Below are 21448 nucleotides of genomic sequence, written 5' to 3'. Positions count from 1 at the left end.
CCGGGGCGGAGCGCGGCGGAGCGCAGCGGAGCGGCACTGTGGCGCCCCCCAGCGGCCGCCCGCGGCACTGCGCAGCGCAGAGCTCCCGGGACGTGGTGGAGCGGTAGCGCTGTCCCTTGCGGCCGGTAGGAACGGGCAGGACGCGGTGGGATGGTGGAGCAGGGCCAGGGAAGGGCAATGGGGCTGGTGCAGGGCCTGGAGCATGAGTGCGATGGGGAACGGCTGAGGGACCTGCGGAGTTCGGTCTGGAGAAGGTTTAGGGAGACCTTATGGCTCCCTGCAAGTGCCTGACAGGAGGATAGAGTGAGGTGGGTTGGTCTCTTCTCCCAACTAACAAGTGATAGGACAAGAAGAAATGGCTTCAGGCTGCACCAGGAGAGGTTTAGACTGGAGATTAGCAACAATTTCTTCTCTGAAAGGGTGCTCAGGGCAGTGGTGGAGGTTATCCACCACATCTTGAACACCATCCCTGTAAGTGTCACAAACCATGTAGATGAGGTCCTTGGTGCCATGGGTCAGTGGTGATCTTGGCAGTGCTGGGGAAAGGTTGGATTTGATGATCTTAAAGGTCTTTTAAAAACTGCTTGATTCTATGGTTCTGTTCCCCCCGGGCACGGTGCCCAATGGAAACACCAGGGGAGTGAGACAGCTGTGGCTAAACAGGTTTTATCAAACAAGCTCCAGAGGTGACCTGGATACTGCAGTGGCTGCAAGCTTGAGTAGAATCATAGCACAGTTTGGGTTGGAAGGGGCTTTCAAAGGTCCAACCCCTGCAATGAGCAGGGACATCTCCAACTAGATGAGGTTGCCCAGAACTACATTCATCCTAGCCTTGAATGTCTCCAGGGCTGGTGCATTCACCACCCCTCTGGGCAGCCTGTGCCCCTGTTTTACCACCCTCCTTGTAAAGACTTTTTTCCTCCCCATCCAGCCTGAATCTCCCCTCTTAGTTTAAAACCATCACCTCTCATCCTACCGCAACAGGCCCTGAATCAGGAAGGGATGGACCCTAACAGCACCAGGGGGTTGTCTGAAACAAGGAGGTTGGTGATGCTCTGCCTCCATCAGCTGAAAGTTCTCCTTTTGGTTGAAGACACAGTGCAGGGGTTACACTTTGGGTGGGGAGGTGGCTCTGCCACCCAGACACCCTCTGGGAGAGACAGCACCAAAGCAAAGCAAAGCAGGAAGCTTCCCAGTCCAGCCTGATTGCTGGCAGCAAGCAAATGATGGGTGAGGTAGAAGTTGTGGGTCAGGTTTTGGGGTGAGTTCAGTTGCCCCTGGAAGCAGGAACCCTCCCTGGCTCTCTGGGAAAGCTCCTGAGCCTGTGGGGGATCCAGCCCTGGTGTAATTACAATGGAGAGGTGTGAGCGAGAGGGCAGCTGGTGGATGTGCAGAGCCCTGGGCAGGCAGCACCATGTGGACAGCTTCATGGATGGGGGCAAATTCTCCTTCTACAAGAGGAGCCTGTGGGAGCTGGTGGGTGATGGTGTGTTTCCTCTCTGGGGTCCGCAGTGCTTACCCCCTGCCCCATGTACCACGGGCTTTCCTCCTCCCTAGATCTGGCATCCTCATCCCCCTGCAGATGCAGCCCCAGGGCTTGATACACATCAACCCCTGGCTCAGCTACAGCAGGAGAGGAGATGACAGGGCCAGAGTGTGTGCAGGGCTTGACACCGAAACCATTGTGGTGAGGTGCTGGGGAGCCCTTAAGGCACCACCACCAAGCATGGGGCCATCAGCAAACACCAATTGGTCTTGTTTGAGGAAACCCCACAGCTCAGAGCTTAGCCAGGCCATGGCCTCCCAGATTTCCCTGTGGTGTGAAGGGTGAAGCAGCACTGGGTCCCCCAGCAAGCCAAGGCAGAAGATGGCACTGCCATCCATGCATCAAGGTGAGTCAGTTCTCAGTGCTCCATCACCATGAGTGATGGAGATTCATCACGTCTGCTTACCCATACAGGCCAAGTCACATAGAAAATGGGTTTGTTTCCACATACTGCAGGTTAAGTCATTTTGATATAACAAACAGGCAACAATGAGGTATCTTGAGTTTTTATTTCAGTCCTACTCCACAGGAAACAATAGTCATTAGCATTAGCTTCCATACGTTTGTGTTTCTTTGACCCAGTACTGTGTTAACTATAAAATACTGATCAAACAATGGACAGTGAAAACGTGAGATGCTAAAAAGATCCCTCGGATCCTCCTCCATAGACATCCTGGATGTTAGGAGTCATTTAGAATTAGTATAAAACAGGAGGACAATCCCATAACCTGCTCTGTGCTCCCTTGCTTTGCAAAGCAAGAGAAGAGGGGGATTTATCACTTACAGAAAGCCCACTTGGCAGATCTGAGCTCAAGGCAGCATGGCCATGTCCCCAATGGAGCCCAGCCACCCATTCCCACCTGGGCATCTGCCCTGCCCTGGGTTTTCAGCAGGATAAAGTGGCCTCAGAAAGGTCCTCCCTCAGGAGCCCCCAATGGCAAAACAGCTTCATCCCTTGGGATGAAGGGCAAAATGCAGTGGTGGTCCCTGGGCATCCTCAGCCCCTGACTGCTGTGTGCATGGCCTGTTCCCAGTGGGATTTAGTGATGGAAGAGGAGGAGAGCCAGGTACATTGAGCCACGGTTGTCACCATGCCCCATGATGATGCTGGGAATCTGGTCCCCCCCCTCGGTTAAAGTTCAAGCACATGTTTGTAAAGCACTGGTTGTCCTCAGGGTGCTCCACAGGGTCCTCACATGAGCCCTGTGAGGTAGGTTGGTGTCTTCTCCCCCATTTTACAGATGGGGAAACTGAGGCACAGAGAAGGGCAAGGACTTGCCAGACAGAAAAAATGGCATCTTCTGTTCTAGGACCTCCTATCCTGCTATTTCAACCCCAAAAATGCTCCACCGACTGCTGGTTACTCCCAGCTTATCATCCACCCTCCATCTGCAGCAGATGATGGAGCAAGGGATTGGACATGGGGGCTTGGGAGATGCAGCAGCAGAGACTGGGTCATTCACCCCCTGTCCCTTAAGATCACCCATCACCCCAGGGGGTGTCCCCAGCCCAAAGGCTGTTTTGGGGTGCCCTGGGTAAAGACTCTCCAGCAGCCCTATGCCAGAGGCATGCACCTACAGCCCCTTGTGGGAACCTTGTGCCTATGGAAGTGGAAACCCACAGGATGCTTTTGTTGCCCTGGTGACCACAGCCACAGTCAGGAGGGGATGAGCATCTGGATGCTGTCTCTTTGGTAATTTGATGGATGATACAGAGCTGGTCCTGGGGTGATGCAGGCTGGGGGGACCCTAATCTCTGTGGGAGATGGAGCAGAGCCTGGATCTTGGCTCCTTGGCTATCAGAGAAACAGTGGCCATAAATCTCCTTCATTTGCCTCATTGTGCCAAGGCTGCTGCAGCCACAATTAATCAAGAGGCCGAAAAGAGCTGATGGGAAATCAATGCTTCCAGGGGCTCCTGGGGAAGGTGCAGGCAGGATTGAGAGCAGCGATGCTCTGAGGGGTCCCAGCACAGACCAGTCCTTAACAGCTCCAGCAGCCTGGGCAGCAGGACCAGTGTGGTTTTCCCATTCCAGCACTATCAGGATGCTCCTGATGGTTGGATGGGTGCTCCATGTCTTGTTATCCTACCTTGGAAAGCACTGTGTAGCTGTGGTTAGGTGTTTAATAGCCAAGAATCACTAGGACATCCCCATTCAGCTCACCTCCAAGCATCATGCAGATGCATCTTTCCCCTACATCAATTCTGGGAATGCCAGAAATCCTCTCAGGAGTGGAGTTAATGATGATGGGCAATAGGCTCATCACCAGAATGGGAGCAGAAAAGGCAGCCCCATGATCCCAATCCAAGGAGGTTTGCTTCCCTCCCTCAAGGAGAAAGAAAATCCCCTGATGTGGATGGGGTGACCTTAGCCAGGTGGATGCTGGGATCCGGATCCCCCCTCTGCTCCCTGCTGAAGGCACAGGTAAGAGCCTGGGAGTGGGGCTGTGCTTTGAATCTGCCACAGCACTGAGATTGGAGAGGAAAACAAAGCACCCCAAGGACAATATATCCTGGTGGGCTCCCTGGGCCCATGCAGGGGGATGGACTGAGTTGTGCACCTAATACTGGCTTAGAGAAGGGGTTCTCCAGTGCTTGGGGACTCTGGGGTGCCCTGGAAGAGATCCCAGTTTCAATCTCACCTAAGGCTTTGCTGTCCCTGGACCTTCCCATAGAGAACCTGGGAGGCAGTAGTGAATGCTGGCATGATTTAGGTCTGTTTAGGCACTGAGCCCAGCTGGAGCATGGGTTTCCAATGTGCCCCCTCCCAGGCTGTGGGAGCATCCCAAGGGAAAGCAGCCGGATCTGCCCCCTCATCCCAACTCCTCCAGTCCCTTGGGTGGCCCATGCTAAGGGCTCAGCAGCCAAACCCAGGGTGTCACCGTCCAGGGGCAGGTGGGCTCAAGGACCCCATGGGATGCTCAGGGCCAGGCAAGTGAGTGGAGCCTCCCCAAGCCCATGGCACACAGTCATTCCCCTGCCACCAGCAGCCCCTTGGTCGGTCACTGTGTTACAAAACCTGTGCCTAAAATCCAAGCAGTTCCCGAGGTTAAAAGAGGAAAATCCATTTAAAATCCACCTCCAGACTCTCCTGGCTGTGCAGGGAGGGCACCAGCAGAGCTGCCCATGGGGCAAGTGGGTGGTTTGGGGTGAGCCCATGGCACAGGCTGTCTCCCTTGCTCCCCTCATGCCCCCATGTGCTGGTCTTTAAGGCATCTACCGGGTTGTTTTAGCCTCCAGTGTGCTGGGCCGGTAGAGGTACCTCCAAATGGCATAGTAGTGGATGCCAGCTCCAATGGCCACGAAGAGGTGCCAGATGGCATGGGCGAAGGGGATGCGGCCGTCGCTCTTGAAGAAGACCATGCCCAGGCAGTAGGAGAATCCACCAGCCACCAGCTCCGGGAGGCCATCCCTGTTGGGCTGGGAGCAAGCAGGGACATAGGGCTCAGTGGTGGCCATAGCATCCCTCGCCCTTCTCTCTGCCTTCTGCTGCACCCTCCCCTCCAGGCAGGCAGTGGGGACCCAGCACCCTGGCTTGGCTTGGGGGACTTCAGTGCAATGGAGCCCAGGTAGGAGGTCTGATGGAGATCTGGTGGGGACCCAAAGCACTTGCAAAACCAAGATGGGCCATGTCATATTTGGGGCTGGCTTTATCCACCACAGATCCCTCCACAGACAAGCAAGTCCTGCTGGGATTTGCCCCTTGTGCTGAGCCCGTCTGCTTCCCAGCAGTGGCTTACCATGGAGAGGATGACCAGCGCAGGGAAGAAGCCCATGATAACGTAGCACACCAGCTCCACCAGCTTGTACCTGTGATCGACAGAGAAGCTGCTTGGAGGAAAGAGCATTGAGGTTTACATTTGTAGGTGCTATAGGAAAAGGGATGGAAGTGCCACGGCAGCAGGTCCCGTGTCCTCATGTGTGAGCCACACCACTGCAATGGGGCTAGCACCCTGCTCCGGGGTAGAGGACCCTCACCCTGGCATCGGAGCTGCCGGCTCAGGGCCGGGAGCTTGGGGCTTCGGGGACAGGTATCTGGAGCCTTTTGCTTTCCGTTTGGTGCCACCATGTGGAAGAAGCCGCTCATAGCAGCACGTCCCTGCTCCCTCATGCCTCTTCTCGCATCCCTCTTCTCACATCTCACATCCCTCTTCCCGCATCCCTCTTCCCGCATCCCTGTCACCAAAGCTCCTAAAGCCAGAATGCGGATGGGGAAGGACGTGGTCCAACTCTCCACTTCCAGTTGACCAGGAGACTGTCAGGAACACTGTACCTGTCTGTCTGTCTATCTGTCTCCATCCTTCTTGCTCTCCCCTGCAGCTTTGGGCATTTATAGGGGCTGGCAGAGCTGGGCTCTGCACTAGCCACCAGCACAGAGCCAAGTAACGGCACTCACCGCTCATGGAAGAAGAAAACATAGACAGTCCCAACAGATGCCATGATCCAGATGATCCAGCGCATGTGGGAAGCCCAGGGACCCAACTCCCTCAGGTTCAGCCTGCAAGACCCAAGAGGTGGTGAGGATCTAGGGCAGCACCCCAGTCCTGGCCATGGGCAGAGGTGCCCCGTGGCTATCCCATCAAAGGGTCTTCCCAGCTTGCAACTTCAACTTAAAGGGGTTGCAATCTATAAGATAAGGGTTTGTGGAAAGGGGTAGGGTCCAGCCCCAAGCAGAGTCAAAGCCACAGAGGGAAACCCTATCTATTGGAGCTGTTGTGATTTTCTCCCATCCAGGAGGGCCAAGTGATGGCCTCCACTCACCAGCAACTCACCAGGGAGCATATGATGCTGCGATGAAGAAGTAGATCACCATCCTGTCAAACATGTGCAAGCAGTGCTCCACTGTCCTGTGGGATGGACAGACAGACAGCCAGGTCACAGCCTGCAGCACCATGGGCCTCTGGACCCTTTCCCCCTTCTCCTGGACCCCCAGCAATCAGGGCTGGTACCTGAGATGCCTCTTCTTCCAGGAGATGGTGTGGAAGATGGTGGAGACGATGAAGAGGCTGGACAAGCCAAAGCCATAGATCCAGGCTGAGATAGTTTCCCACTGGTCATCAGAGAGGATGTAGAGGATGGAGCTGCCAAGGATGCTGGGCAGGATCCAGAACTGGAAAGGAGAAGCAAACCTTTGCTGACTCTCTGCGTTTCCATCAAGCAACTACAGTACAGTCTCTGATTTGCCTTTTAGGTGTTCCTTTTGCTCCTGGTCAAAGCCACCACCTATAAGGGGCAGGCTTTCTCCCCTCTATTTTGATGCAGCTCCGAAACAGCTTCTCCAAGTGAAGATGAGGAGGAGGAAGGCAGAAGGAGGATGGCTACCTCTGAGTTATCCCCCAGGACTCAAGAGTGGGAGCTGCCAGCTCCTAAGGGAAACCCTGATGTGGGGACCGCTTGTGTAGGCAGCCCAATGGGGTTCCTGTCACCATCCCTGCTGTGAAAACCACTCTGTTTTCATGGAGCTCTGCAAAATACTCCTGCTCCACTAAGCCCACAGCAGCCAGCTTCCCTGCGGATATGGTGGGTGACAGCAAGGGACATGCAACCAGCTTCCCAGGGCAGGAGGAGGGAGAGCATCCTACTGCCCAGCATCCATCTGCCTCACCACAGCCCTCAGACCCTCAGCAGCAGGGCTGAACATTGGCATTTCTAGGAGTTCCTTGAAGCTCCTCAAAGGATCCATGGAGAGCTGAGCACCATCCTACCCAGCCCTGGGATGGGGACAGGGACTCACTGCATGGGTGGCACAGTTCGCTGCATGCTCGTACTCCGTCGGCTGGTACCTGCAGTTGGATGGGACGCGGTGATTCATGAACCTGCAGCAAGAAGCATGGAGAGAAACTCACTCAGAGGATGGGGTATGGAGGAACCATGGAATGGTTTGGGTTGGAAAGGACCTTAAGATCATCCAGTTCCAACCCCCCTGCCATAGGCAGGGACACCTCACACTAAACCATGTCACCCAAGGCTCTGTCCAACCTGGCCTTGAACACAAACAGTGATTGGAGCATTTACCACTTCTTTGGGCTCCCCATTCCAGTGCCTCAGCACCCTCATGGTCAGGAGCTTCTTCCTCACATCCAGCCTGAACTTCCCCTGTTTCAGTTCAAATCCATTACCCCTTGTCCTATCACTACAGTCCCTGATGAAGAGTCCCTCTCCAGCATCCTTGAAATCCCCATGTTGCTCTTGGTTTCTGGGTACCACCTGCATCTGACTCACATCCAGCACAAATTTCTGCAGGGGAAACCCCACCATCCTCCCTTGGAAACCCATAGCTTTATTTGTCCTTCTCTTGGTCTGAGGTATCAGTTTGCTCTTGATGTTCAGAGGAACATATCGATTTCCCTTTGTCAGATCAACACAGAGGATAAAATATAGTGTCTGGCTTGGCCAGTCCATTGCTAGGTAGGTACAGCTGTATTAACAGGCAAATTAAATATGCATCTGTGGTAGCAGGTCAGAGCAAAGCCTCACTCAGCATCTTCTTCTGGCAGGGGCCAGAAGTGGAGGCCTTGCAGAAGGGAATAAGAACCAAGCAAACAGGGAGTGATCCTTCCCCATGTAATCTGGTAATCAGGGATTTAAAGACCTTGTTGCTGCTGCAGCTCCGGACCTGGACTAATTGCTTTCTGACCCTGTTTGCTCCCACTTCTGGCACCATCTGTGGTGGGTTTCACAGCTGAGCTGTTCCCAGCAAGGGGGCTCTGGGGCTGGCAGGACCTTGCTGCTGGGCACAGGGTGATGCAGGGCATTGGGGAAGGCATCTCTGAGCCACCCACATCCATACAGACTCTTCCGCATCTCCTTGCTCAACCCCACTGAATGAGCCACTTGCTGCTGTCTATGAAGAGTGAGCCAGGCTGGATTAACTAGCTCAAATAACATGGATTTGAAGCCAGAGGGAGTGTGGCCACAACAGACCCAGGCCAGGGAACCTGTCCCCAGCCCCTGCCCTGCCTGCTGCCAGACCTTGGTACCATGGGAAGAGGCATGGTCATCATCAAACTGAATTAAGAGGAGAAAGCAGAGGGGGTGAGCTCCCCCTGCACTACAATGGGGGACCCACACTGGGTAAATCAGCACTTATCAGGACTGAGCATCCCTTGGGATGTGCTTGTACCCGGCACGCTCTCACATCCATCCAGGGGACACCAGGGATGCCCCCTCATCCCGATGCTCCAGCCACAGGGAATGGCCAGGCTGGCTGTGCTGGAGCCATGTCCTCTGGCAGGAGGACATTGCTGTCCTCAGCGTTGCCAGGAGACTGTCCCCAGCTCCCCTTTGCTTTCTGCTTCCCTTTCTTTTCCCTTCTCATAATAAGGCGGCGGCAGGGGAAGGACAGACATCCCCGTGACATCGGTTGCTGAGGAAACGCCTCCGAGGCCTTTTCCTTGGATTTATTTGTTTTAACAAAGCCCGACACCGTCTCCCCTCTGCTCGGAGCTCTTCAGAGCAGTAACAAGGAGCAGAGGCAGGGCTGGTTCCCACAGCCCCTTTCTACAGGGCGAAGGGACATGCAGACCCTTTGGAAAGGGATCCCTGGGGTGCAGATATCCTCCCTGTCTCTGGTACAGGGATGGAGAGGCCAGGAAGGGCCACCCCAGCCATTCCCATGGGATGAGGTCAGACAGCATGTGTGTCCCTGAAGCCCAAAGCTGTGCTGGTGCAGCACACTGAAAACATCTGCTTTTCCCAGAGGGAGCAATAGCCTTGAGGAGGGACTTCTTTTTGACCTGCTCTTGTTTCCTTACCCTGCTTTCTAATAGGCATCATCCTGTGAAAGATGGGAAATGGAGCATGACAGATGTGGGACCTGGCTGCACAGTGCTGGGCCAGCTCCTCCTGGAACACCCAGCGTTGTATTTTAGGGGTAGATGGACACAGTTTCATGGTCCTCTGTGCAAACAAACATGGGAGCAGCCAATGTTTGCACCTCTTCTGGCAGGGCAGGATGAGTCCTTCTGCAGCACCTTCCTCCCAAGGGGTGCAGAGGGCATTTCCTCACCTTCTCGTCTCTCTTTTACCTATCTCCCAGACCATCTCCATCGAGCTCACTCCATCCCTGTGATGGCAGGTCATGGGGAGCCCTGCAGCATTCCCAGCCTGCAGACAGTTACTGTATTGGTGTGCCAAATCAGCCTCAAATCTGAGCCTGAAAGACAGACAGACGCTCTTGGAAAGGGCATCTGCAACTCTCATTAGAGCTGATGAAAGCCCAGAGAGGCTGGAGGCTGCTGTGTGTTTCCCAGCCCCAGCTCTGTGCAACTGGGGTCAGGAGAAAGGGAATTGCTGCAGCCAGACACAGGTCTGGGGCTTTTCAATCCAATAATGAGAGAAACACCTCTCCAAACTTAGCTCTGATCCCTGCAGTAAGACTCCTGCCCGGCTGGCTCAATCCACAACCATCACCTGCTCTATGTCATTGCAACCATAGGGTTCAGGATACCCTGGCTGTATCCCTGGGGTGGGAGGAGATGAGGGAGATGTGTCCATAACAGCATCCAGCCTACACTGCCTGGGCAAAGCCACAGTGTCAGACCTCACTTGGAGCACTGTGTACAGGTCCTGTGTCCTCAACATAAGAAGGACATGGAACTGTTGGAACAAGTCCAGAGGAGGCCATGAGGGTGATCAGGGGCTGGAGCAGCTCCTGTATGGAGACAGGCTGAGAAAGTTGGGGCTGTTCAGCCTGGAGAAGAGAAGGCTGCGTGGAGACCTCAGAGCAGCTTCCAGTATCTGAAGGGGGCCTGCAAGGATGCTGGGGATGGACTCTTCATTAGGGACTGTAGTGATAGGACATGGATAGGTAATGGGTTCAAACTGAAACAGGGGAAGCTCAGATTGGATATAAGGAGGAAGTTCTTTACTGTGAGGGTGCTGAGGCACTGGAATGGGTTGCCCAGGGAAGCTGTGAATGCTCCATCCCTGGCAGTGTTCAAGGTCAGGTTGGACAGAGCCTTGGGTGCCATGGTTTAGTGTGAGGTGTCCCTGTCCATGGCAGGAGGGTTGGAAATGATCTTAAGGTCCTTTCCAACCCTAACTATTCTATGATTCCATGATGTGGCTCACTCCACACTGCAGGTCCATGAAGCTGCAGGCAGGTGATTACACCTTGGCTGGATGCTTTAATGCATTTTAGCAGATGCTTTAGGACTGCAGAGTCCAAAAGACACAGAAGTTTCACATCTCTTACACAGCAGGAACAGGGGCACGGTCATTCTCAGGGATGCTGCATGGGAAGCACAGACCCAAGGGGCTCCCAGGCACCTTTTACTCCCAGTGCTGCTCCTGGCAGATGCTATACAGATCGGCTATATGAAGATGGGGGTGCCTGGTGGGGGTCCAAGCAGGGGTTATTCATGCAGCCCCAGGGTTTACCCCTGCCCTGCTTGTCCTGCTTCCCCTGGCCCCTTTCCCAGGGAGGGAGACTGAAAAGGGCCAGTGCAGCAGACTCCGGCCAGGGAACAAAGAGCCCCTTGTCACAGGCAGCCAGGGCAAAGTGCGGAGCCAGCTTCCCAGGCTTGTTCCTTTCTCCTTCTCTTTCTCCCACTCTGGGTTTTTTTGTGGTTCTGGGAGCATTTACTAAGTTTTAGAAGGACTTTTATCCAAGAACAAAGTTCTGACCTCAAAAATCGCTCCCACTTTGCCAGGGTAGGGGAGAAGAAGGTAAAATAGGGATTAAACTACTCCTAAGGAGGGCTCATGTGTGAGCATCTCAACACCAAGACAACCTTCATCAGCCACTCCATGGGCACCACGCACCCACACAGGCAGAGCCATGGGACACTTTGCAGAGCTGTGCCCTACACACACAGGGTGGGAACAGCCCTGATGGAGATCCAGGCCAGGTTGTGATTCAGGAGACATGGGGTTTAGCTCTGCCTTCAATACTGACTCTCTGGCTAGATCTGCCACATCATTTCCCTCTCCCTCCCTTTATCCATCTCCAAGTGAGGATAATAATTTGTCATCCTTCAGGTGAGCTGGTGGCTGCAAAGCATGAAGAGGGTGCAGAATTACAGGCATAGAGACTGGGTATTGGTATATGTGATATATACCAATATATATATATATATATCCACACACATGGTATGGACAGGGAGGTTGGGGTCCCATTGAGCAGCTCATCCCTGCCTTTGGAAAAAGCCAGTCCCACACTGACATTCCCAACCCTGCTATAAATCAGGCTTTATACACAACACGTGGCTGTGCATCTATGCATTGAGGAGCTGGGATCCCCCCTCCACATTGCCATAGCTGTAACACTTGAAAAGCCAACACATCCCCTTCACAACCCATGAAGCACTAAATGTGCACAACCTAAGGTGCTCCCAGGTGATGTGAATCTCCCCAGAGCAGCTAATGTCTACAGGTTTCACCTGCAAATAGCTTATAAAAGGGATGGGTTTGGTGAGGAACTGGTTTGCTTTGTATCTATCTTCTTGTCTCAGGGATCTGTGTTCCTATGAGACAGCTCTTGGGAATTTGACTGCAAAGAGAAGGAATTTCTCCTTCTCTTTGTGACTGGTATCTCACCTGCCTTTAGAGTAACGGAAGAGGATTGTATCCTGATGGTGGTGTCTTAGAGAGGAAGGATGGGGAAAGCATGTGCTGGATGCCGACCGGCAGCAGTGGTAAGTCCTGCTGGGGCCCTTTGGGTTGTCCCTTGGTAGAGCAAGTGTTGTGATGCCTGAGGTGACATCACTGGCATAGATGTGTTCCTGTAGGGCAGACTGGCCCCATATCCCTCTTCAGTGCATGGTCTGAATTTGCCTTAATGTGTTGAGAGACTGCACACACAGTGCTTGGTCCTTGGATTTGTGCTTCCATGAGAGCTGCTGTGGTGGCATCCCTGTAAGCTGGGGCTTGGCATGTGCTCTGCTTCTGACCTGTAATCTGGTAATGCTGCAGCTGCAGCCCCTGGTAAGAGGCTTCACCCCTTTGAGCTCCTCTATGGCTTGTAATTAGCTCAGTCCTGGGCAGCTGTGTGTGATGATGCAGCACAGGGCCCTTGGTGCTGCTTACGTATGGGATGCAATCGCAGGATGCAGGAGACAGAGCAGGACCACAGGGGTCTAGTCAGGGCCTCATCAGGTCCAGGCCATAGATTCTGTCACTTGGTAACATGGGAAAGGCTTCAGCTCCCAGTGCAGAGTCCTCAGACCCTGCAGTACCACAAAGCTGCCTTATCCAGCCCAAGAGCACTTGAGAAATCCTGGTTTTTCCTTCTTACCCATTAACATGGGAACATTTGGACTGGAAGCAGAAATGCTCAGGCTGATGCTGCCCAGCATCACCATCTGCAGAGACACCCACATGGGCACGTGTGGCACCCCATTAAGAGCTGAAACCTCTGTTTCCATCCCTGCTCTTCAGTGCTTACATGCTCCTACGTGAACATATGGTGCTCCTGTTTTGGAAAGCTGAGCTGTGTGCTGTAAGCTTGCAGGTCAGCTCCCTGGTGAGGGGAAAAGGGGCAGATGGGGCAAACCTGCTCCGTAGGCTACTCCTTTAACTCCAGCTCATCCCGTATGAGAAGAGGCAGGAGAGCTGATGGAGCAAAACTGTGCAGTGTTTTCTGTTGTGTTGCTTCCTGGCATAGTGCAAAGAGCTGGCAGCTTGGGTAGGGAGCAGGAAATGAAAGGCTTTTTATTTAAACCAGCATTTCTCAGCCTTTCTTAGGGGTAAAGTAGCAGATCACCAGATTCCTGGAGTAACCTGCCCAGATGGATGCCCCCAATGGGAGCCTTGCTTCCAGAAACAGGCTGCAGATTGAGTCATCATTCATCACCTCTGATTACCCTCATCCCAGTTTTGCTTGTTCCCAGCATTCTGACATGTGGTAACACCCTGGGCTGGCTGCAGACCACCCCCTGGCACTGCATAGCCTGTGTGCCATGAGAAATGATGAACAAGTCTGCTTGCCAGCTTAGAGATGCTCCCAGACAGGGACCATGTGCTCAGCCCTGTCCATGCTGTATCTGGCACTGAACTGTAGGCACAAATGAAGGGACAGGGAATACGCTCCTCTGGCACATCCTGCTGCTGCAGGAGTGGGTATATGAGGGGCTGAGACTGGCAGGAAGACAATGTGCTGCTATTTCCCTGAACACACCAAGGCTATATCTAATTCCTGTTCTTTGCTCCTCATCCTAGCAGAGACAAACACAGGAGGCTCCAATCCAGATGCAGGCATGCACAAATCCATTTCTGCACCCATGAGAGCCCCCCTATATCCATAGGGCTTGGCTGGTAAGTGGAAACTCAGCAGGTAATTCCCAGAATGGTCCTAACTGTCTGTATTCCCATCCTCTGTGCAGGGATATGTCTCTATCTCTCCAGCAGGCTTTATGTAGATGGTATCTCTAGCTATTCCAAGACAAATCATGACCCTGAAGCTGCAGCAGAGCTGTTTATTCACAACAGATGGGATTGGGGAGCGTTTCCCAAATTACTTTCTGAGCTGGGACTTCTTGTTTCACTTGGTGAGACAACAATAGCTGATTTGTCACAATGACTCTGATGTCCCAGGTGCCTTGTGAATGTGAGGAGGGCTGATTCCAGAACTGAAGAGTCTCTGTTATTCACTATTTGCTTGTTTGGAGAGTTGCTGTTTGCTGCCCTGCCTGCAGTGCCCTGAGCACAGAAGTTAGTGGAACAAATCCTGAGCTGGCTCTGCCTGTTTGAACTCCACAACAGCCCAAGGAGGGCAGGAGTGGGGGAACAGTTTGGGGTCTGGAGCCTCCCCAGCCTCTGACCCTGCCTGTCTCTGTGACTGAAATGAGTTTCCCAAGTCCATAAGGTTTCCCCATAGCCTGAGACCAGGCTCTCATTTGGGATTCCTGGATGATGCTCATACAAATGGTACCTGTATTACTCAGCAAATGCCTCTGGACCACAAAGGCACAGAAGGATAATAATGAATTTCACCAGCCAAGCAAGCAGGTACCAGGATTTCCATTAGTATTTGTGACTGAGTGCAGGTAGCTGTCTAATGCTGCAGTACCAACATGTGACACTTAGTACCCTGCTCCTTGCCCCTGACCTGCCCATCTCTCTCTGCTTAAAATCCCTTTTCCCCAGCAGCAAGCCTTGGCTCTAAACTGGAACAGGAGCAAAGACTTGGATCTGAACTCTCCCAAAGGTCAAGCTGCTTGGCTCAACTAATAGGCATCTGAAGTAAACATCTAGGAATATGATGCTTGTGTTATCATGTTATGAGAAGTTGCCAGTGGATCACACAGAGCTCATTAGACTCTGGATCTTCACTGCATAAAAGCATTGAGGTTCAATTACATCTGGACAACGCTAAAGGGAGAGCGCTGGTGTTTGCTCCTGCTCTGAGCATTCATCCCCTTGCAGCATCTCTCTGGGTACTCAACCAGTCTCCTTTTGCAGCCAAGCACCTCGTAAGAGCAATGAACTGAAGTAAGTTGTGTTCTTTTCCCTTCCTTCCTGTAGGAGTTGTAGCTGGTTTGCATTGCTTTGTCTTGCTCTGGAGCAGTGTGGGAAGGGAGGAGGGAAGAGGAAGGCAAGCCTGGGAGCAGTCCTGGGAGATCCCTGTTCCTTGTGTTCAGTGACCTGCCATGCTGGGAAGTGGCTTGAATTTCCCATGCATAGTGTTGGCTGCTACCCCATGAAGCTGGCCATAGTAAGCGGTGCCAAAGAATCACATCAGGCTGATATCCAACACCAGCTGAAGGAGGGGAAAACCATGGGGCATGTGTTTCCCAGGCACCCGAGAGACCTTCCTTCCCCCACAAGGGCAAGGCACAGGGCTTGGCTTGCCCACTCCAGTGCAGTGATTCCCCACCTGAGCTTGTCCTGATGGGCCTCCAAAAGGAGGGAATGGGGCATTTTGAGGGACTATCCCATTGCAAATGGGGCTTTGAGTACTTGTTGCCTTCTAAATGCCTGGATCCAATAACTGCACCTTGGGTGTGTAAATCACACATAAGATGAATCCTACCAGTGCTATCTCAAGCGGCTATCTGAGTCAGCCTGGTGCAACAGAGCAACCAATATGGAATTGGCCGGTGATGCTGGGGATCCTGGGGCCTCCCTATCTCTTGGAGCAGTGCCTTTTGCAGCAAGGGGACCTGTTCAGCTGGGGCAGGCTGGCAGATCTCACTGGGGATGGTGGGATTGGGGCTGGTGCTTGCCTGTGAGGAACCCCTGCCTCTTGAGCATCTCTGAGCTGCAATACCTACACTGAAACCATTTCCCTTCTCGCTGCTTCATCCCACGCTGGCTGTGGGGGAAGCAGAGCTCTTGGAAAGCATCTCGACATGTGTGGGAGCAGGCAAGGGCTGCTTGCACTTTCATTGCAAACGGGGACCAGATCTTCCCAATGCAATAGCTGTGTTCAGGCTGGCAGCCTGGCTTTGTTTTCCTCATGTCTGGGAGCTGAGCACCCCAATGTTTTCTCTCTCTCCTATTCCTACTGGTGGTTCTCTTCCTCTCTTGCCCAGAGATGCTGGAGGAGGAGTCAGCAAATGTCTCCTTGCTCAGTAGTTGCAGGTGCAGGGAGCAAGAAGGAAGGTTTTCCCAGCTGTATTTCTCCAGACTCGGAGGCAGGGGGGGGTTGGAACGGGATGATTTTAAGATCCTTTCCAACCCAAACCATTCTGTGATTTGCTTGTGAGCAAGTGTAGAGTCCAGATCTCCATCCCCTTGTGCTGGTGAGGAGGTGGCGGTGTCTACGTTGCAGACATCAGGCAGGTGAAGACAAGACTGGACCATGCACCTATTGAGGCCCCTTTTTCCCCTAACCTCCTGCTTCTGTGCTGAGAAATGAATGTGCTTTTTCCCCAGCTGTTCCTCCCTGTGTTACTCTGCACAGGGTGAGACAAGCAAACGCAATAAGATGTAGAGCCCTTTACATTAACAAATCCAATCGTGAACTGCTATCAGTTTATTAGGATGATTCAGTGCCCTGCACAGCCTGCAGCTCCAGAGCTGCTGAAGCTGGCCAGATACAGCAGCATCCCACTTAATCATGTTTCCTTTCAATTATGGCTTTGGATGGCCGAATTCTGGGAAGCATTTTGTGTCCCTAAAGGGAGATTTGGGCTGAGCTGCAGCCCCACAGAAGCTACACAGGGAGGAGGCACTGGTCCATATCTGTGGAAAAAGTGGACCAAAGTGAGGTCAGAGCTGGTGGTGAGTGGAGAGAGGGATCAGTTACCGGCTCAGTGTAACCTGGCCCATGAGTTTAAGTGATGAAGATACCACTTGCACCAATCTGTTGCTCTGGGGGGAAGCCAGCACCATGTTGGTGAGCTGGGAGGAAGGAGGAAGAGAGGAAAGGGTGGAGGGAGAGTGGGGGAATGGCAGTCTGGTGGTTGGGTAAGCAGGAGGAATCGCATCTGCTTGCACCCTGTCACTGCATGCTGCTGCTGGCGTCACGGCTCAATTTGGCCTGTCGGCAGGAGATGGATATCATTGCCACGGAACAGGCTGTGAGCGACAGGGGAAGCCTTGCAGCAACTGTGCTTTCACCTCCCTTTCCCCATGGTGGTGGATAATGGAGGAGCCTCCTGCACCCCACAGCACAGCAGAAACCACAGAGCCTCCTTTATAACCATTACCTGCTTGAGCAGCTTTGCCACACATCCCTGTTCCCACCACGGTGACAGCCCCTTCCCTTTGCCACAGCCACAGTCCCCTATCTCTGAAGCTCAGCTGGGAAGGATTTGGGGACTCCTCAGTGCCCCTCCAGCTCTGAGTTTCCTCCTGGCTCTCACATCCTCTCTTCTCCTGAATGCTCTCATATTGATTCCTGCCTTTCATCTCTTTGTTCAAAGCCCGATGCCTTCAGTGCAGCTTGCACACAACAGGTCTTTCATCAACCACACTGTGTTTTATTTATTCCTTTTGGCAGGTATCTCGATATCCAAGTTTCCTTTCTTGCTCCTCACGCAAAATTAGATAAAACTGTGTTAAAAATGAAGTGGTTCCAGAGTTTTCCACCACAATGAAAACTTCCTGCCTTTATTTTTCCTTAAGGAAGGCCACAAGCAAAAGCTTCTCCAAGATGCTTCTGATGCCTTGAAGGGACTGTGCTGCTGTGAGCCCTGTGGCTCCTGCTCACCCCAATCCCCATCTGGTGTGTGTGGAGTGAGGGGGGGAACAGGGATTAGCCAACTGTTATTTTTAAGCACTAGGCTAAGAGGATCTCTGCAGTGATGGAGGAAGCTCTGGGTTAGCATCGTGTGCTGCTGGCTGCCTTGGGGTGAAACCCAAGGGAGCACCCATCTCCTGCTGCCCATCCAGCGCTGGTACCTTGTGGGAGATGGAGGATGCTCTGTGGACCCAACCCTTCCTGTGTCCCACAGCCCCTGCCCTGCATGTGGGCTCTCTGTAACACCTCATCCCCATTTAACAAGTTATCTCCAGAAAGGAAGGACCACAACAAGCTTTGATTCTGGACAGATCCAGCCACAGGTTGCAGATGGGTTCTGCTTGGGGGGACTGAGGTAAGGAAGCAGCCCCTTGTCTGCTGGTTCCAAAAGAACCTCTGCACTGCTGCTGCGGGCAAAGGCATGGTTGTCCTAATGCTTTGGGGGGGGTACAGACTTTAGCTTGGCTCCATCTTCCCATGGTCCTGTCCTCCACGTGCCAGCAGGGAGAAAAGGGTTTGAACTCTGTTTCCACAACTGGATGCGTTGTGCAGAGGGTACCTCCTGCATCTCCCCACAGCAAAGGTGGTTAGGAAGCAGTTACAGGACCAAAATGGGGTTTGAGCACAGTTTTTGGAGGTGCAAGCATGGATTGTTTGTATGGGACACCTGGAAGGAGAGGAGCTAGTGCTTTAGGGGGTGGAAGGGAGGTCTCCTACTCTTACCCAGCCCAGCATCCTTCAGAGATGCTCCTGCATAGAGCAAGCAAGAAACACCATCACTGCTCCTTTCCATTCAAGTTTTCCTCTGGTATCTGCCTCTAACAGGACCACTGTGATTCAGGTGATGGCAGCAGCTGAGCTCAGTGTCCCCATAAGCTGCATGAGCCTGTGGGACCCTCTGCAGCCATGAAAACATCCCCATCGCAGTCACAGGGAGCTGGGAGCAGAGCATGTCCTCAGTGCGAAGCTGAGCACCCTCAGCACCACACTGAGCCCCATCTGGCTGTGCAGCACACAGTGCTGTGCGATCAGCTCATCCTTGGCCACCTGCTATGTGGGAGGTCTGTGGGTAACTGATGTCCCCACATCACCCACCAGCTCCCTCCTAAAGGCCACATCTGATCCCACAGCAGTGTGCATGGCCGAGTGTCCTCTGACCTGTGCCCAGCAGTCCTCAGGTTTCCCCCTACACAGGTAATGCCATGAGGTTTCTCAGCTCTCCTGGGCTTTTCAAACCTGGGCTTTTCCCTGCTGCTGGAAAACCTCATCAGGTGGTTCACGGAGAGGGGAGAAGGCTCTACCCCTGGTGCATAGCATTGGAACCCCTAGGTCTCCCCCGAGGGGGCTTCTCTTGGGTGATGCAGGACCCTGGGCAGCCCTGGTCCTTCCATAGATTGTCTGTCCCCAGGCTCCTGGTCCCCCAGCAGTGGGAGAGCAACAGCGAAGTTAGAGCCAGTGAAAGGCAGCGAGAGCTCTCAAGGATGCTCAAAATCCCTTAGGGATGCAGAACAGCAGGTACCCTTCTCCCAAACGAGCATCCCACACCTGCCCCATGCTTTGGAACACTCAGCAGCTTTTGAAGGTCCTTTTGGGCTCCATCCGGGCTGGAACCGAGCCCGGGTAAGGGGACTGGGGCTGTCCTGGGGCTCCGCAAGCACCGGGGGGTCGGGGACCGACGGCTTTACCTGGCGTAGCGCGTCTTCTGGAAATCCAGGAGCCGGGACACGAACATCGCGGCGGTGCCATGGGGGGTCCCGACGGCCGGGAAGAGCCGCCCGGGGGGGAACCGACTCAACTCCTCCGCGGGGCGAGCAGCAGAAGGGGCGGCCGGTCTGGTCCAGCCCGGCCCCCTCCCGATCCCCCCCCACCGGCTGCTCGGGAGAGCGACTCGGGGAAAACAAAGGAGACCTCCGGGAGGGGGGAGCCAGCCCCGCTGCCGCCCTCAGATGTGCGAAGAGGAGGAGAAGGAGGAGGCGGCAGCAAGGAGGGGGGGGGATCCCGTCCAACTCTGCCCGGCCACAGCAACCTGCCCGCTCTCCCTCCGCCGCCGCGGCAGCTTTAAGCACAGCTAAAAATACTCCCCCGTCCCTCCGCCAACCCCCAGCGGATCAAATAGCAGCAGATTTGAATTGAAAATGTGATTAAAGCATCGCGGAGCTTGGGGGGGGGAAGCTCACACCCCCCCCCCCTCCATCCTCCGGGATGGGTACCAAGACATCGCTGCCTGCCCCAGGGCAGGGCCAGCCTGCGCCGGCATCCCCAGGGAGCTGGATGGGTTGGCTTTTCTTGATTTGATTTTAATTGTTTTTGTGTTTTCTCTATTATTTTGCAGAGGCCCCGGCAGGGTGGGTGGCTCTGTCCCAGCCCCAACGCTGTGGGATGTCTGTGGATGGGGATGCAGTTCCCTGCTTAGGAGAAGGGGGATAAAGCAAGGCAAGAGCTGAAGAGCTCAGAATCCTCACCCTATCTCCACCCTAAGCCTTCACTGCTCCGTCCTCTCCATCATCCAGGGAGGCTTTCAAAGGAGGTGATGTCCCAACATACATCTGAGGTTGGGCAGCTTAGAAAGGGGATTTGAAAGGTAATGGGGGCTCATATGGGCATCATCTGTGCTCACTGTGTGCCAGAGGTAGCAGGCACCTTCAGGTCAGCATCTAAGGGACAAGAAAGGTGACATAAGGTCAGCAGCAAGTGGAGGAGGAGATTCCTGCTCCCCCCCCCCAACTCAACCTCTCCTTGCTGATGCTGTAATGATGAGAGAAAGGTGAAGCAGATGAGGACACCTCAACATGAAGGGTTATACTTGTATGGCCATTTCCATGGGAAATAAAGCACACTCAACTCTTCCAAAAGCCAAAAGAGACAAAAATGAAAGACTCCCTTAATTCAAGGCATGAATTAATCCTTGGACCCTCTTCAAGGCCATCCAAAAGCAGCTCATCTCACCAGGGGATGCAAAAGGGGTGATGCTCCAGGTGCATGCCATATTGTGGGGTGTGCACAACGCACACAAGAAGCACCCTAGTTCCCCAATACTGGGAGCTGGCAGTGGGATCAGCCTTCCTGCATCATCATGGATGGAAGACCCTGCTGGGGGTCATACTGGGAACAACAGGATCCAGGAGGTGCAGGAGGGAACAGAATAAGCCCCATCTTCAGGAGGACCTTCTCAGCGTATCTGGGACAGCCAATCCCTGGCTGAGAGCAGCAGGTCCAGGCTGAGATGCAGAGTGAGATCATCTCTGAAACCTCTCCCACGTCCTGCCACTTAGCTGAGAAGGTATTTGTCAAGTTCCTTCCCCATCACACTCGATGATGAGGCTTTGGCAAAGGCTATTTCATGATGCCTGTGCCCTGCTTTACCTTTTCTCTGGGCCTGAATAGGGGAAGGGAAGAAAACAGCGATAGATTGCATTGAACAAACCAGCCCCCATCCCCGAAGCCCCCAGGCTGCAGGCAGGGGTGCTGGCAATGGGCACCTGAAGTGAACCATCAGTCCTGAAATAGATCTGTCTCAGAGGGCAAAAGGCAAATCGAATGAAAAATAAGTTACTATTTTTGAAGCCTGAATCCAGTTGTTATGGCAACCAAAGCCTCGCTCCTGGTGCTGGGGAACGGCTCCAGCCCCGGCGCTGCCTCCAAACCTGGCAGGCGGAGGATGGTGGGATGCAGAGATGTCCATGCTCACATCACCTGTACCCCACTGGCACACGTGCCCTCTCTCCATGGCAGCTCCTCCCATGTATTGCTGCCCACAAGAGCACCTTGGTTTTCTTT

The 21448-nt window shown here is 53.7% G+C and overlaps 1 protein-coding gene and 1 long non-coding RNA gene across 2 annotated transcripts; one reads left to right on the top strand and one right to left on the bottom strand.

The window, feature by feature from the left end:
- The first annotated feature begins 3883 nt into the window (after positions 1-3883).
- LOC117436612 (uncharacterized) lies at positions 3884-12176 on the top strand. The gene is made up of 3 exons (XR_004549945.1): positions 3884-3970; positions 9315-9418; positions 12095-12176. It is a non-coding gene; the product is annotated as an uncharacterized lncRNA (long non-coding RNA).
- Positions 4320-19496, bottom strand: MMD2 (monocyte to macrophage differentiation associated 2). The gene is made up of 7 exons (XM_034065728.1): positions 19357-19496; positions 7280-7361; positions 6495-6655; positions 6318-6392; positions 5942-6043; positions 5286-5355; positions 4320-4965 (listed from the first exon to the last, which is right to left on the bottom strand). Exons 1-7 carry the CDS (start codon positions 19401-19403, stop codon positions 4762-4764), a joined length of 741 nt encoding a protein of 246 aa, XP_033921619.1. The 5' UTR covers positions 19404-19496; the 3' UTR covers positions 4320-4761.
- Between the last annotated feature and the right edge of the window lie 1952 nt (positions 19497-21448).

Source organism: Melopsittacus undulatus, chromosome 8 (genome assembly GCF_012275295.1).
Source record: "Melopsittacus undulatus isolate bMelUnd1 chromosome 8, bMelUnd1.mat.Z, whole genome shotgun sequence".
Taxonomy (NCBI): domain Eukaryota; kingdom Metazoa; phylum Chordata; class Aves; order Psittaciformes; family Psittaculidae; genus Melopsittacus; species Melopsittacus undulatus.
Note: the sequence above shows the minus strand (reverse complement) of the source record. Positions and strands in the feature narration are given on the sequence as shown.

Excerpts from the sequence above, each read along its gene's own strand:
- MMD2 (XM_034065728.1), bottom strand. The coding sequence starts at position 19,403 with ATGTTCGTGTCCCGGCTCCTGGATTTCCAGAAGACGCGCTACGCCAG. Across the intron at positions 6,656-7,279 it reads CGAACTGTGCCACCCATGCA|TTCTGGATCCTGCCCAGCAT; the intron begins GTGAGTCCCTGT and ends TCTCCTTTCCAG. Across the intron at positions 4,966-5,285 it reads CGCTGGTCATCCTCTCCATG|CCCAACAGGGATGGCCTCCC; the intron begins GTAAGCCACTGC and ends GCTTGCTCCCAG.